The 14368-nt window shown below is 40.5% G+C and overlaps 1 protein-coding gene across 1 annotated transcript in view; it reads right to left on the reverse strand.

Annotated features, from left to right (window-relative positions):
- The window catches only part of CPA6 (carboxypeptidase A6), a 233276-nt gene extending 224648 nt beyond the window's left edge, over positions 1-8628 (reverse strand). The window contains exon 1 of the mRNA XM_073631774.1: positions 8338-8628. Within this exon, the coding sequence (XP_073487875.1) occupies positions 8338-8438 (101 nt within the window). The 5' untranslated portion in view covers positions 8439-8628. The remainder of the gene's footprint in view (positions 1-8337) is intronic.
- Positions 8629-14368: the final 5740 nt, after the last annotated feature.

The following is a 14368-nucleotide window of genomic DNA, read 5'->3' on the forward strand; positions in this document are numbered from 1 at the left end:
TAGCGTATGCATGGTTTGAACCACATGTGTCAAACACAAGGCCCATGGCCTGAATCTGGCTCTCCAGGCTATTTCACCTCTCCTGCAGCAGCAGCACCCTCCTTGTCTCCACCCCACCTTGTCTCAGCAGTTGACAGCAGAGAGGTGGACAGAACTCTCTGATCCTAGATCCTGCACTTCTATAACACAGTTGCTGACAGGCTCGTCCCTGCCATCCCATCTCAACAGTCAGCAGCAGAGAGGAGGACAGAACTCCTCCTACAGATCTTGCAACTCTCTGTGAAACCGCAACACCCCCTCGTCCCTGCCTCCCCTGATCTCACCATTCAGTAGACTCTGACAGCTCACTCCAGCCCCCCTCAGGTCCTCGTCCAGACCGTGCACTCTCTGCTTCCCAGCTCCATCTCCAGCTTTTTCCCGGCAGCAGTACAAGATAAGGGGGGTACACTGTGATATAAGGGCGGGTGGGGGGCTCTAGACATCTGAAGTAATGCGGGTGGGGGGGTGTGGACATCTGCTTATAATTATTATGACAATAATAATTCTATACCAGTTGAAAATGAGCACTGCTCAGACAGAACACTATGGCAGAACCATGTTCTATGTGGCAGTGTACAATAACGTTTTTTGTGGATCATACCAGTGGTGTGTGACCCTCTTTTGCAGACATGTGTCATCTGCTACAGAAGCGTGAGTGGGCTCCGTACCAGTCTGCACCTGCCCTTCACAGCTCAAGTCTTAAGTTATTACTAAAACCAGTAATAATTGAATGCAGAGGGAATTATTTATATGATAAAGGGTAGATACATTTATATAGTGTTACAGATACATCTGACCCTTTGAGAGCACCCATAATTCTGATGTGGCCCACGATGAAATTGAGTTTGACACCTCCAGTCTAAACCATTTCCTGCTGCATGCCTGCAGTCAGCTTTCTGTGGCATTGCATGCACTATATATTATGTGACCCTTGTCAGGGTGATGTCAGGGCCTGCACTTAGGCTTTCTATATCAAGAAAGTTGACCCCACTGCTCTAAACTGTAGCCTTGAATAAATATGACTTTCATTGTATTTTAATGTACACTATATTGCCAAAAGTATTAGGACGCCTGCCTTTACACACACATGAACTCTAATGGCATATCGGTCTTAGTCTGTAGGGTTCAATATTGAGTTGGCCCATCATTTGCAGCTATAACAGCTTCAACTCTTCTGGGAAGGATGTTCACAAGGTTTAGGAGTGTGTCTATGGGAATGCGCTTCTGGAAGAATGGTCAAACATTCTCATAGACACACTTCTAAACCCTTGTGGACAAACTTCCATTTGAACCCTACAGACTAAGACTGGGATGCCATTAAAGCACTTGTATATGCACACATGGAAAAAAAAACACAAAAAACCAAAACCCTGTAAAGCAAAGACATAATGAGTTAGTATGTACCGCATACTAGCTCATTATTAAATATTCACCTTAGAACAAGGTCCCTGTATCGCATCCTGGTCCACGCCGAGGGAGCTGACATTTTGCCCTCTGTATTTCTTCCGGGTTCACGGCTCCGGTGCTGTGAGTAGCCGGAGCCGCAATGACATCACTCCCGTGCAAGCTCGCTGGAGTAATCTTTCCGGCAAGGTCCGGCAGCGTCTGCCGGACCTTCATCCGGGCCTTCACAGCGCATGCACCGCTGACGTTAGCAGCTGCATGCAAAGTGAATATCTCCTAAACCGTACAGGTATTTTACCTGTAGGCAAAATTTTAAAAAAAAGGTTATACAACCGCTTTAAAGTTCATGTGCGTGTAAAAGCAGGCGTCCCAATACTTTCGGCAATATAATGTATGTTTTTTTAGTTTACAGCTGTATGTATTTGTCGTTGTAAATATTTTGTCCACTTCCATTATTTGTAGTGCCTACAACTTTTTTGTAGCTCTAACTTCATAAACTGCCATGGGTTATGATGGTGCTATATAAATCAGTGATGGTCATAATTAGATGAAATGTAACACTGGTGTTGTGTTATGGACTGTGGTTAACACCTGGGAGGATTCTTCTATTTTAAAGTAGCCTGAGGTGAAGAAATATGGTCAAAGACCAAAAGCCTGACTAGTATGTACTGGTTGACGCTGCTTGTTTTTTAAACAGGTAAAGAAATGTTTCCTTTTAAAAGGTGTCAGACTGTGGAGACAAATTGCCTCCATCAAATGTCATTTCATATACGGGTTTGAAACAGGGGTTTACAGAGATAAAGACACAATAACATGCCTGTGCATGGAGTGGATGGGGGCCACGTATGTTTTTAAATTGTACCTTCACATGGTTCAATAAGCTATTTGTTTCCAACCTTTCTAGTGTTAGGAGGGGCCAACTTCCTACACAGTGACACATTGTAATGGCAGTCAACTGGCTGCAGGACAGAGTGATGCTAAGTGTGCACAAGATCCCAAGAAAGACAGTGGACACAGTTCACAATTAAATTAGACAACAAGATGCCAAGAAATATAGGATGCTCAACGTACAGCCTGTGATAACCATACAGATGATATTGAATAACAGGGCATTTCATTTAAAGCCAGTTTGTAAAACACTTTTGGTTAGTTGCTTTGTGCGTGTAATAACTAGAGCTAAATAGAGCTTCTAGAAACCATATGGATACTAGATGCCGGTGAATAAGGGGAAATGTAACTTGTAAGACCATTACAACCAGAACTCTTTATACGTTTCTTTTGTCTTCTTCTGAATCAATTGCAGGTTCTAATTTTTTTAAATACATGTTTTATCCTTTGGTTTAATGCAATGGTTTAATGTCGTGGAAGAATCAACCTCAGTCCCTACGATCACAGAACCTGATTTTAGCAGAACTCTCACAGCGCCTGCAGACAATCCCCTCCGGGCAAGTCAGCACACATACACAGCTTTTAACCAAACTTAAGGATTTTGAGTGGAATAGTAGATTAAAATGGATAACCTGCAAAACTCATCCATTCCTCATTCTTTTGGTTTATGGGCAGTTTCTAATTTTCTATTCAAATATAGTGAATACTCTTTGGTCCACCAAGAGTTTATTGTCTTGAGTTTAGAGTACCTGCTTACTCACAACTACTTCATGTTCGAAGGAGACTGTTATCTCTGTTATTAAATGCCGTGCCTCTATGGGAGCTAAATTTTCCCCCTCCCTAGCTAACATCTATATGGGTTGGTGGGAGAGGACTCGCATTTTTGGACATGACAGTCCCCGACGAACAGACACTCTATTCTACTGTTGCTACATAGTAGAGCTGCACTATTCTGGCTAAAATGAAAATCACGATTTTTTTGCTTAGAAGATAGATCACGATCCTCTCACGATTCTCACGGTGTAACATCATCTTTCACATTAAAACAAAAAAAATTGGGCTAACGTTACTGTTTCGTTTTTTTTTTTTTTATTATTCATTGATATGTATTTTTTCCCAGAAAATTGCATTTGAAAGACCGCTGGGCAAATACAGTGTGACATAAAATATTGCAGCAATTGCCATTTTTCTCCCTAGGGTCTCTGCTAAAATATATATAATGTTTGGGGGTTCAAAGTAATTTTCTAGCAAAAAATATTCATTTTAACTTTAGAAAGAAGTGTCAGAAAAAGATTTAGACTTTAAGTGGTTAAACTTCCTGCATTTACAAGTTGTTGAAAACTTGGCAGATTGCCCAGTTATCTATTTACACAGAAGTTCTATCCCTTTGATCTAAGAAGGAAGCTTAGTTACAATGTTTCAAGTTAAAGACTTGGCAGACTACCCAGATGCTTTCTTTTGACAGCTGAGTGAGCAGATAGTAGTCTCTCCACTTGTTTATATGAAAGAATCCGCAACCTCTGCAGGAGAGATCGTCAGGGGGGTGAATCGAGATCACGATTTTTTAAGGATTAATTGTGCAGCTCTACTACATAGATGACCTATTACCCATAGTGTCTAATGAAGCCGACAATTTAGAGGGGTGGCTATCCTTTCTAAATCATAATGACTTAAATCTTAGATTTACAGGCTGTTGTGGTTCAGAGTCAACTGACTTTCTCAATGTACATTTAAAAGGAGAAGGAAACAAAATTGTTAGCAGTCTTTTTAGGAAGTCAGCTGTGGGGAATATGCTTTTACGTTTGCATCCCAGTGGGACAGTTTCTGCGACTGAAACTCATTTGCAGTAAAGAAAGTGATTACCAAGGAGAAGCATTAAATATGCTTAAACGATTTGTCAATAGAGGCTATCCCAAATCTATTTTATATAGAGCAATGAATATTGCCACTAAAACACCAAGTGAAAAGCTACTGTATGAACATTGGAAGAGAGACAAGAAGAATGTTAAAAGAAGGAATGAAAATGCAAATAGAAACAAATCTTGTTCTTCCATCCAAACTCCAGTTTTTTCCACTTCATTCAGTCTCGAGTTCAACAAAATTAAAATATTGTTCTTAAATATTTACCTGTTTTGTCTAATGACCCAATTTTTGCACAAATCCTTTAGGGTGGAATGTTGGGTGGAATGTTGTCACCTAGTCTTTTCAGTAGTAGTAAATCACAGGCCCACTGGCTACAATTTTTAAAGGCACTTAAATGCCCATGTTGTACTCATATCTTGAAAGGCGATACCATTCAGGCCACGGCAGTTAGTAAAACATCTAAGATTACAACATTTAACAATTGCAACACAAGATATTTGGTGTATGTCATTACCTGCAAGTCATGTCAAATGCAATATTTTGGTCGGACAAGTTGCAGGCTGCGAGATCGCCTTCATGACCATTTATATAATATTGAAAAAATCACAATATGAACATAGCAAGACATTGGAATGACATACACCAAAAAGAAGGTATCTGATTTGGGCATCCAAGTGGTGAAAAGAATTTTGACGCCAGTAAAGGGGGGGGGGGATAAATTTAAAATCCTCTGTACAAGAGAAGTCTATTGGATATTTTTTCTTAACACAAGAAAGCCATCCGGCATGAACTTTGAATGGGACGTGTCCCATTTTTATGAATGAATATTTACATATGTAAACGTGATTTACTATATGCAGATGTGTTTAGTTGTAGAAACATCAATGTGGAGTATTATAAAGAGCACAGCTTAGCTAGAAAGAATTGTCTTCATTATAACATAATAGGTCTAGCCAAATGATTGAATATATGCATATACACATATTTCTTTGGAAAGTGATGGTACAGGGGTGTATAACATTGTTATTAATTTTAGCTTAATTTAAGTTTAATTTGTTTTATATAAATAATTTAGCTATATTATATCATTTGATAAAACATGGCTCTATGCTCTGACTGTGAGAAAAGTTTGCTTAAACCAGTCGAGTTTAAACTTAGCCGATCGATTGATTATTTCTTGGTTATTTGTAATGTTCTGAAAATAATGAAATATTGATATCGACATCATGCAATCTAACTTGTTAAACTTGCAAAGGAATGCATTAATTTATGGTATGGTTTTATTTTTCATTTTTGTTTTTAGGTTTTTTAGATTATGTGGAATGAGTCTTTCTTCAATAGAAAAACCTTTTTTTCAGTCATGAAAATTCAACATGGAGGTCTGATATGTCCATGCATAAAGGGTTAATATACTACTCATAGAGTTGTAGAATCATAGAATCAGCTGCTTCATCAACCTAATTGAAGGTGGATCTTTGCATGTGAATGATGGCGTCAGCTTGCCCCCTGATTGGATCTTCATTTTTTGAATATGTGTATCTATACCATGTCATTTTATGTTTGCATTAGCTATGATTAAGCACCAGTGAGAGCGGTGTGAAACGCTTTAGCAGTTTGCAATTTTAATTTGTTTTTGTACGGACTGTATCTACCATAAAAGATATTACTATTTTTGGAGTGCACCTATCTGCTTATATGCATTCTACATACTGAGCCAGCACCTTTGGCAAGGAAGGTGTTTTTCAGGTACAGACGCCTAGAGCGAGTTCTCCATAATTTTACATGACTTATAATTTTCAGTCTTTTTATGGCACATTGACCTGTGATTGATGGGTAACTAGTTGTACATGACAGTGCTAGTTTGTTGGCACAGATCAGCTTATAGTGCATATTCATTGAATATTAGATTATTTTGTTAGCCTTTTGTCAGGATGTGCATTCTTATTATTTAAGTTTGTTCTGTTGTAGGTGCTTTGTTATCATGGCACCCTAAGTTGTTTATATATAGAGGCTTTCACACAACTTTCTAAAAGGATTTTCACATTTTTTCCAGCTAAATCAAAGTAAAAAAAATTAAGAAAACAAACTCCTATGTATATATATATATATATATATAGTGTATTCTCATTTTTTACCATCAGGAGTTCTGTAACTGTATTTGCTGTTCAGTTCAGATGTTGCAACGTTGTTCTTTATTTATCTACATGCAACTGTGTGAACTTTTTTCTACATGTGCTGTAAACTGGTAAGATATCAGAATTCTTACTTTTTCCCAACTTCCATCATAACTGCAAAGCAACATGACAGTGTTACCATGCCCAGGTGGATATTGCTTGTAGAAGAGTCTAGCTATAAGAAAGTAACCTTAGCCATTTTTTTTTTTTTTTTTGGAGGGGGGGGGGGGGGGGTCGGCGACAAGAGATGAAAAGAGTTATTAAGAAATCTTTCACGAAAGTATCTACTTTCAACCAGGGTTCTGTGGAACCCTAAGGTTCTTCCAATGGTTGCTACCTTGAGCTGTGGATGAACAAACCTCATCTGATGGTGCCTGTATAGTGCACAGGGGGAAACACACTTGGCAAAACCAGCAGCGTGACCCCAAGGATCTTTTTAGAGGGCTGTAGGGGTGGCATAATGCCTACCGACATCCACTGTAGGTGGAATTTTCCTATTGACCCTGATGAACTTATTTTGTTAAAGGTTCCAAGAAGAACTGAAAACGATTCAGGGATTTGTCGAGAGTTAAAAGGTTGAGCTTATGAAACAAAACAAAAAAAAAGGTTGAGAAAGGCTGCACTTGAGTCTCAAAGACATAGGAGAAACCAGTAAAGAATTAAATAGGAGTGCCAACCTAGTTACAAAGAAATGGTTAACTTTCTGTGCAGGGTTACCAGTATTGCAGCTCATAGATATACAGTAAGCTTGTTTTACATTTGTCAGCTAATCATTCATTGTTCTAGTCCTTTGACCTAGTAACCCCCTCAACCAACTTTAAAAATGGCAAATCAACAAATTAGTAAAGCTTAAGTATTTAGGTCATGTTCCTAATTCCCTCAGGTACCATAAAGTCATGAGACACAATACACTAATGTTTCCCATGGTTATTCCTTCGGTAAAAATCCTATAAAGACACAAAGCAATGAGGATGCAAATAACCAAAAAAAAAAAACTGTATGTCATGATTGCTGTTGAATGCCAGCAGGAGAAGAACAGCATGCTTGTTTGCATTTAAGAATACATACATTTTTATGTCAATACAAAAATCAAGGCTAAAGTTTTTAACTACCTCTTTTATTCTAAATCATTCTTCAGATAATAAATACTATATTGTTCACAGAAGGAAACACAACCTTAGTAGACAATCGTTTTTAAATAAATAGTTATATTTGACCTTTAAAGAAACAACATTATTTGTTTATCAATATTTTTACAAGAATCAAAGCTGCAATTAAGTGACTCTGTTGATCTACTCATATCACATGGGTGTCAATGGCGATAATAGAGTAGCACTGGGAAGTGATACAAATCTATCACATATGTTACAGAACTATTTTAGCATGCTGGATAAGGTTCCCACTATAAACCACTTGGATTAATAGCACTTCACTGTGCACAGGGAATGAACCTTTCATTGTCAAAATACTTGCGTAATCCAGTGCACTTCTTAGAGCCAAAGACCATGATCTCCTGGATGCAACAGTGAAATTAGGGATGATGCCATCTAATTGATGGTCCATATGTAGAAATGTCACTGGCACACCATCAGCAGAAAGTATAAGTAAATAATTTATTCACCATCATAAAGCAAAGCAATGTTTTGGCTGTTTTATGGCGATGAATAGCTTGCTGATGGTGTGCCGGTGACATTTCTACATATGAACCTTTCACTGCACAAATGTTTTACCGCTGAAATAAAACGTATATTGAAAGTAAGAATTTGCAGTTGTGGAAGGCAAACTGTTGTCTGAAGAACAGCAATTTCACTTTTCTGTTGTCATTTTCAGAAATACTGTCATGTGCCATAGGAAAGCCAAGATGTGCGATACTAATCTGAGGTCATAGATAATACATTATTAATACAATACAAAATAGCTCATCCTGAAATTTGTATGAACACATTAAAAGCAGCAGTTTGTATCTTACCCATCATAGCGGTTATTGTACAAGTGGCAGTTGCTCATTAGCCAAATATGAAAGATCAGGCAAAGCTGGAACAGATGCAAAACTCTCCATGTGATGTTCATAGTGACAGCTTAGGACTGGGGAGACCTGGACAGATAGGTCTAGTCTGCTACACTCTACTCCATATGATCTGCACTGGAAGCAGGGGGAATCTGTGATTCAGCTGCCCGGAAAAGTTGAGAGCAGCTGATCTGAAGTTGGTTTCTGCTTGCAAATAAGCTGTGAACCACCGATGATGAGAGAGGGATGTATGACAGTGGGAGGATCTTTGCAGCTGGGTGAGATTTTTGTGTTCTGTCACTCAGCCAGGATTAGTATACTACAGACTGGGGAGGTCTGTTTTGGGTCACATGGAATGGAAAGGAATGACATACAGCCTTCCTCTGTACAATACCCTCATTACACATACTACCTGACTGCAAATGCTTCTGCATTCCTAAATCATGGTCAGCAGTAAGCTGAATGCACAAATACTGAGCCTACAGATACGGGACATGTGAACATTCATTCTTCATCCACAGTGGCATTTTATGTAAACATTGCTGTTCCAAAGTGTATTTCCACTTTTGCAGCCAAATTGGGATAACGCCTACTTTAAATTTGTTACATGTTTCCATTCACATAGCATAACTTAAAGAAATATTTTAAAATTAATGATTAACTTAGGCTGGTCATGCATGGTTCAGTTTTTGGTTGAATGAAAACTGAACCCATTTCCACATCCACACATTCTAGGTGGATAAGGCATCTCCCCACTGTGTCTTTGTATTCTGACAGTGCCCCCCCCCCACCATTAGAATACACTGACCTGCAGCCCATTAGCTGCATGCATTGATGAGATGCTGATTTTTCAGCAGGACCGTTCGGTTAAACAGAGAGGGCTACACACGGACTGTAATTAAGCCAGTTCCTGCTGAACGGGCCAAATTTCAATCCACGCATGGCTAGATTTAGGCCTCATGCACACTGTAGCTCAAAGAAGCTGCATCTTTGAGCATTTGAGCCTTTTTTTCTCTACCTGTTAAAGTGGTTGTTAACCCACTATAAGAACTTTATATACTATATTTATCGGCGTTATACGCCAATATAGGCTGCCACCGAGGGAAAGGAGGGGACGAGCGCTGCCGAAATAGAGCCGGATCTCCTGTGTACTTGGCTCGGCTCACAGTCACGCTCAGTCCCGCCCCCTGGACATCTCCTAGCATTGACGTCCCGGGATTGGACCGGCGTTATGTTCATCATAGGATCCGGGCCAAGGGGCAGGACTGGGCGTGACTCTGAGCCGAGTACACAGGAGATCCGGCTCTATTTAGGCAGTGCTCGTCCCCTCCTTCCCCTCAGTGGCAGCCTATATTTCGGCAAGGCTGCAGATGGACACTGATCAAGCTGCAGTGAGGAGCAATGCTGCAGGTGGGCACTGATTAGACTGCAGATGGGCACTGATTAGGCTGCAGATGGGCACTGATTAGGCTGCAGATGGGCACTGATTAGACTGCAGATGGGCACTGATTAGACTGCAGATGGGCACTGATTAGGCAGCAGATGAGGACAGATCAGGCTGCACTGAAGCGGCAGATGGGCACTAATCAGGCTGCATTGATGTTTACTGACCATTATTTTGCTTCAAAGTGGTTTATTTTTTTCCTGAAACTTTCCTCTTAACTTGGGGTCCGTGTTATACGCCGCCACGTGTTATACACCAATATATACAGTAATCCTCCTTGTCTCCTAACGATAGGTGCTCCCGGGTATTTTGTTTTATAAACAAAATGCAGTATATACCTCATTTCCAAGCACCGATCGGTGCTCACATGACCGGCCGGCTCTCTCCTCTCCCCCTCTGACAGAAGCAGTGGGTGGGGCCAAGATTCCCCCGCTGACGTCAGTCGGAAGGAGAGAGCTGGCCGGTCACGTGAGCGCTGATCGCCGCTCTGAAATGAGGTATATACTGCATTTTTTTCATAAAACACAGAGACAGTAGCACCTATTGTAAGGAGGATTATATATGATAAGAAATGTTATTTCAGCAGCAGGAGGGGAGAGGGCGGGTCCTGACACAGAAGCCACCAGACAAGGAGGGAGGGGGGAGGAGGACAGGAGAGCTGTGGATGACGAAGGCACGTAAACTGATCAAGGTGTCAGGGCGCAGCAGCCATGATATAACATGGTCAGTTTACAGAGGGGAGGGCATAGCCAGGCAGGATCAGCCAGGTATTTCAGGTGATACAGGGGGCCAAATTACCCAGCACAAGCAATGTGCTGTTATTCATTCTCCTAAGGGAAAATGATACCATACCTCTGCTTTAAAAAATATTTAATTATATAAGTAATTTTTTTAAGCAAAAAATGTCGATTTTTACACATATGTGAGAAGTATCAGAATTGGCCAGGGGCTGAAGTGGTTAATATTTGGGCAAAAAATATTGACCCAAAACAAATTCAGTACTTTTTTTTATATATATCTTCACATTTCCTCATGTTTTGTCTTCTTAAAAACACTGTATTAACAGAAAAATATCTGTTTTCTGTGCCAGAAATCCATGGACCTCCTGACTTTCTGTAGTGTAAGAACACTACCTCTGCTATATAGTGTCACAGATGTTGTAGTCTCCATCAGGAGTGGGTGTGGAAGGGTGACAGTATAGAAGCATAACAGGAGGCAGTTGTCACCCTATAATAGGAGGTGCTTGACCAAACCACCGTAACAGGATCACAAGGTAGTCTTTTAATAAAAGCTGCAATTTTAAAAGTGTTGAAAGCAACTTTTGTAATTACATATAGATGTTAATGCTTCTATGAGATTTTAAGAATTAATTTTAATCTACTTTATTATAAGAATTTGTAACTTAGCCAAGTGTGAGTTGGTGAGTTTGCATAGCCAATAAACATGTGGTAAACAAAGGCAAAATGTTTGAATTTCACAATAACATAATGATTCACAGCTTCTGTTCTTGAAAAGAATCTGTAACATATGGAGTCAGATCACAGCGCTGTAAAATATAATGAAATAACATCTTGCATTGGACTGTTGAATGTTTGAGGCAAGGCTTATGCCGCGTACACACGGTCGGATTTTTCAATGGGAAATGTTCGATGTGAGCTTGTTGTCGGAAAGTCCGACCGTGTGTATGCTCCATCGAACATTTGCTGTCGGACCTTCCGCCAACAAATGTTTGCTAGCAGGTTCTCAAATTTTCTGCCAATAAAACTTTGTTGTCGGAAAGTCAGATCGTGTGTACACAAGTCCTACGCACAAAAGTTCACGCATGCTTGGAATTAAGCAGAAGGAGCAGCACTGGCCATTGAACTTCCTTTTTCTCGGCTCTTCGTACGTGTTTTTGACACATTCGTAATTGTTGGCCAACATTTGTGTGACCGTGTGTATGCAAGACAAGTTTGAGACAACAACCTTCTAACAAAAATCCACGGTTTTGTTGACGGAAAGTCCGATCGTGTGTATGGGGAATTAGACCCCATACACACTATTAGATTTTCTGCAGATTTTTGTCTTCAAAAATTTTTGTCTTTACCAAAACCATATAATATGTGGTCAAACCTTAAGCGTTTCAATTTGTTTGCAATCAGGCAGGCCCTTGCACTACATGGTTTTGGTAAATCGGAAGACAAAAATCTGCAGAAAATCTAATAGTGTATATGGGGTCTTTGTGTCTAAAGCAGTGTTTCTCAACTCCAAGTCCTCAAGGCACCCCAACAGGTCATGTTTTCAGACTTTCCATTATTTTGCACAGGTGATTTGATCAGTTTCACTGCCTTGGTAATTACCACAGCTGTTTCATCTGAGGGAAATCCTGAAAACATGACCTGTTGGGGCGCCTTGAGGACTGGAGTTGAGAAACACTGGTCTAGATATTGAATCCAGGGGCTTCACAAGGGTACAGGCAATGTTTCAGTGATATTGTTAGCTTACACTGTGTTTAGAATCTGAGGCTCTTAATTTAAATCTCCAACAGTGTAGAGCTAAGCTACATGGAATTAAGCAGTGTCAACACTGTTTAGTGCCTTGGCTGCAGAAAGTCTCTCAACATGGCCACTGCTAGACTATAACCCAAGAACTCAGTCTAAATTAAAACATGGCTTGTCTTTTTTGAGTGTGACATTAGAAAAAGTAGGAAGCTACTATGTGCTCAATGATAAACCATAAATTAGTCTATACAAAAAAATTGTGAAAGAATACAATAAAAAATACAAAATAGAATATAAAAAAAAAAAAAAAATTCCCATTAAAAGTCCCATTAAATTAAAAGATTCTTGAGAGAATTCCAATCACCATGATGAATGTATTTGTGCACTACTCATCAACTCCTTCTTATAGTGCTCCACCAACCGTGTGTGTAAAATGCACACTCACCAACCATCAATATATAACCAGCCTTCGGATATTATCAGTTCCTGCTTCTTTAACAATAAACTGGGACCGGGAGATCTCGTGGTAGTAGAGAAGGTTTACCAACCCTCTCTCTCTCATATAGTATTACAGAAAACACTCAGAGAAAATGATAAAAAATATCATAGTGTACAGTGGCAGCTGCTCCATTAGGGGTGCCTCCCCCCTAATCCATGCGTCTGGCCCCTAATTACATGAAAGGCGCCGGATGTATGAATTTCAATGGGTTTTTTTTTAAGCACATGATTAGAGCCTGAGGCTCTAATTGGCTTCAAAAAGGGTGCCCGCCCAGTGCCGAACCCAGTTGTGTGACAATAGCGAATAATTTTTTGCTATTGTCTTCCTGCTTCTCCTCCTGGCCAATCAGGAAGTGGGTTTCAAGACCCACTTGGCCAAGAGGAGAGGCGACCGTATTGACTGGAAGCGGAAGCAGAGGGGAATCTGCCGAAGAGGAGACGCAGGGGGATGCCGATCTGGATGAGGTAAGTGTGGGGCTGGTGAGTGGACGGGTGAGCAATGGAGGGGGGGATCGGGTGATTTGTTTGCCGCCGCCCCCTCCCCCTAAAAAATGGAGCATCAGCCGCCACTGATAGTGTAATATTTTAATGTAAATTTACCCGTACAAAAAAGTCACAAAGTTTGCACTTACATTTAATGGTGCTATAGTCAGCACCAACATAAACAGTCTTCAGTGTAATCCCTGTGGCTTGGTCCGAGCCGGCGTGCGCTACGATGACCGTAAGCTGAGCCCAAGGACAAAGTGTCGTCAATGATGGCGAACAAGCCTCAATGCATTTCGCAATTCTGTGTCAAACTTGCTATTTTATTTGAGAACTTCTGTAAATTCAAGCTCTTTGCCTTTCCCTCTGAATGCATATTATACAACTTTTCATGAAAAGTGACTTTGTTGCTAAAATCACTCTGCTAATAAATGTAGCCCCTGGGAGGAAGAAAGTAAATACTTACCTATCCCGCCACCCTGCCCAATGCTGCTGTAATGAGGAGAAAGCACCGCTCTTCAGAAATTGATACTTCTGGGGTCAGACTTCTGATCCTGGCTGCACTCACCTAGTGGTTCTGTCTGCCAAACCCCACTTCACTACAGGATATAATAGTGATGTAGGGCTTGGGGGAGGCATCCCTGAGTGCAGCAGGCAGCCAGGAATCTGACACGCCAAAATAGTGTTGATTTGCTGTGGCACTATCCAGGGTCAGCATCTACTTCCTGGACTGAAATATTTGCTCACAGATTATACAGTCATATAAATCCTAATTCCAGTGCAGTTCCTGACATAGATCGGTCCTTGCTGCAGTCTCTCGCCTTGTGCCTTCAAAGTACCAATGTTGCAGTCTAATCATTGGAGGAAAGGAGACTGAGAAAATGCTTCCTTCTGCCTGCTACAAACTGATTTCTATGGGCCACAATCACTGTATTAGTGTCACTGGTTCTGACAAAGTGTCAAAAGTGTCAGTTAGTGTCCGATTGTCTGCCTCAATATCACAGTCCTGCTACAAGTCGCCACCATTACTAGTCTGCCAATACCACCTAGCCTGCCACTACCACCTAACCTGGCACTACCACCTAAC

The sequence above is a fragment of the Aquarana catesbeiana genome, linkage group LG05 (assembly GCF_042186555.1).
Source record: "Aquarana catesbeiana isolate 2022-GZ linkage group LG05, ASM4218655v1, whole genome shotgun sequence".
Classification (NCBI taxonomy): domain Eukaryota; kingdom Metazoa; phylum Chordata; class Amphibia; order Anura; family Ranidae; genus Aquarana; species Aquarana catesbeiana.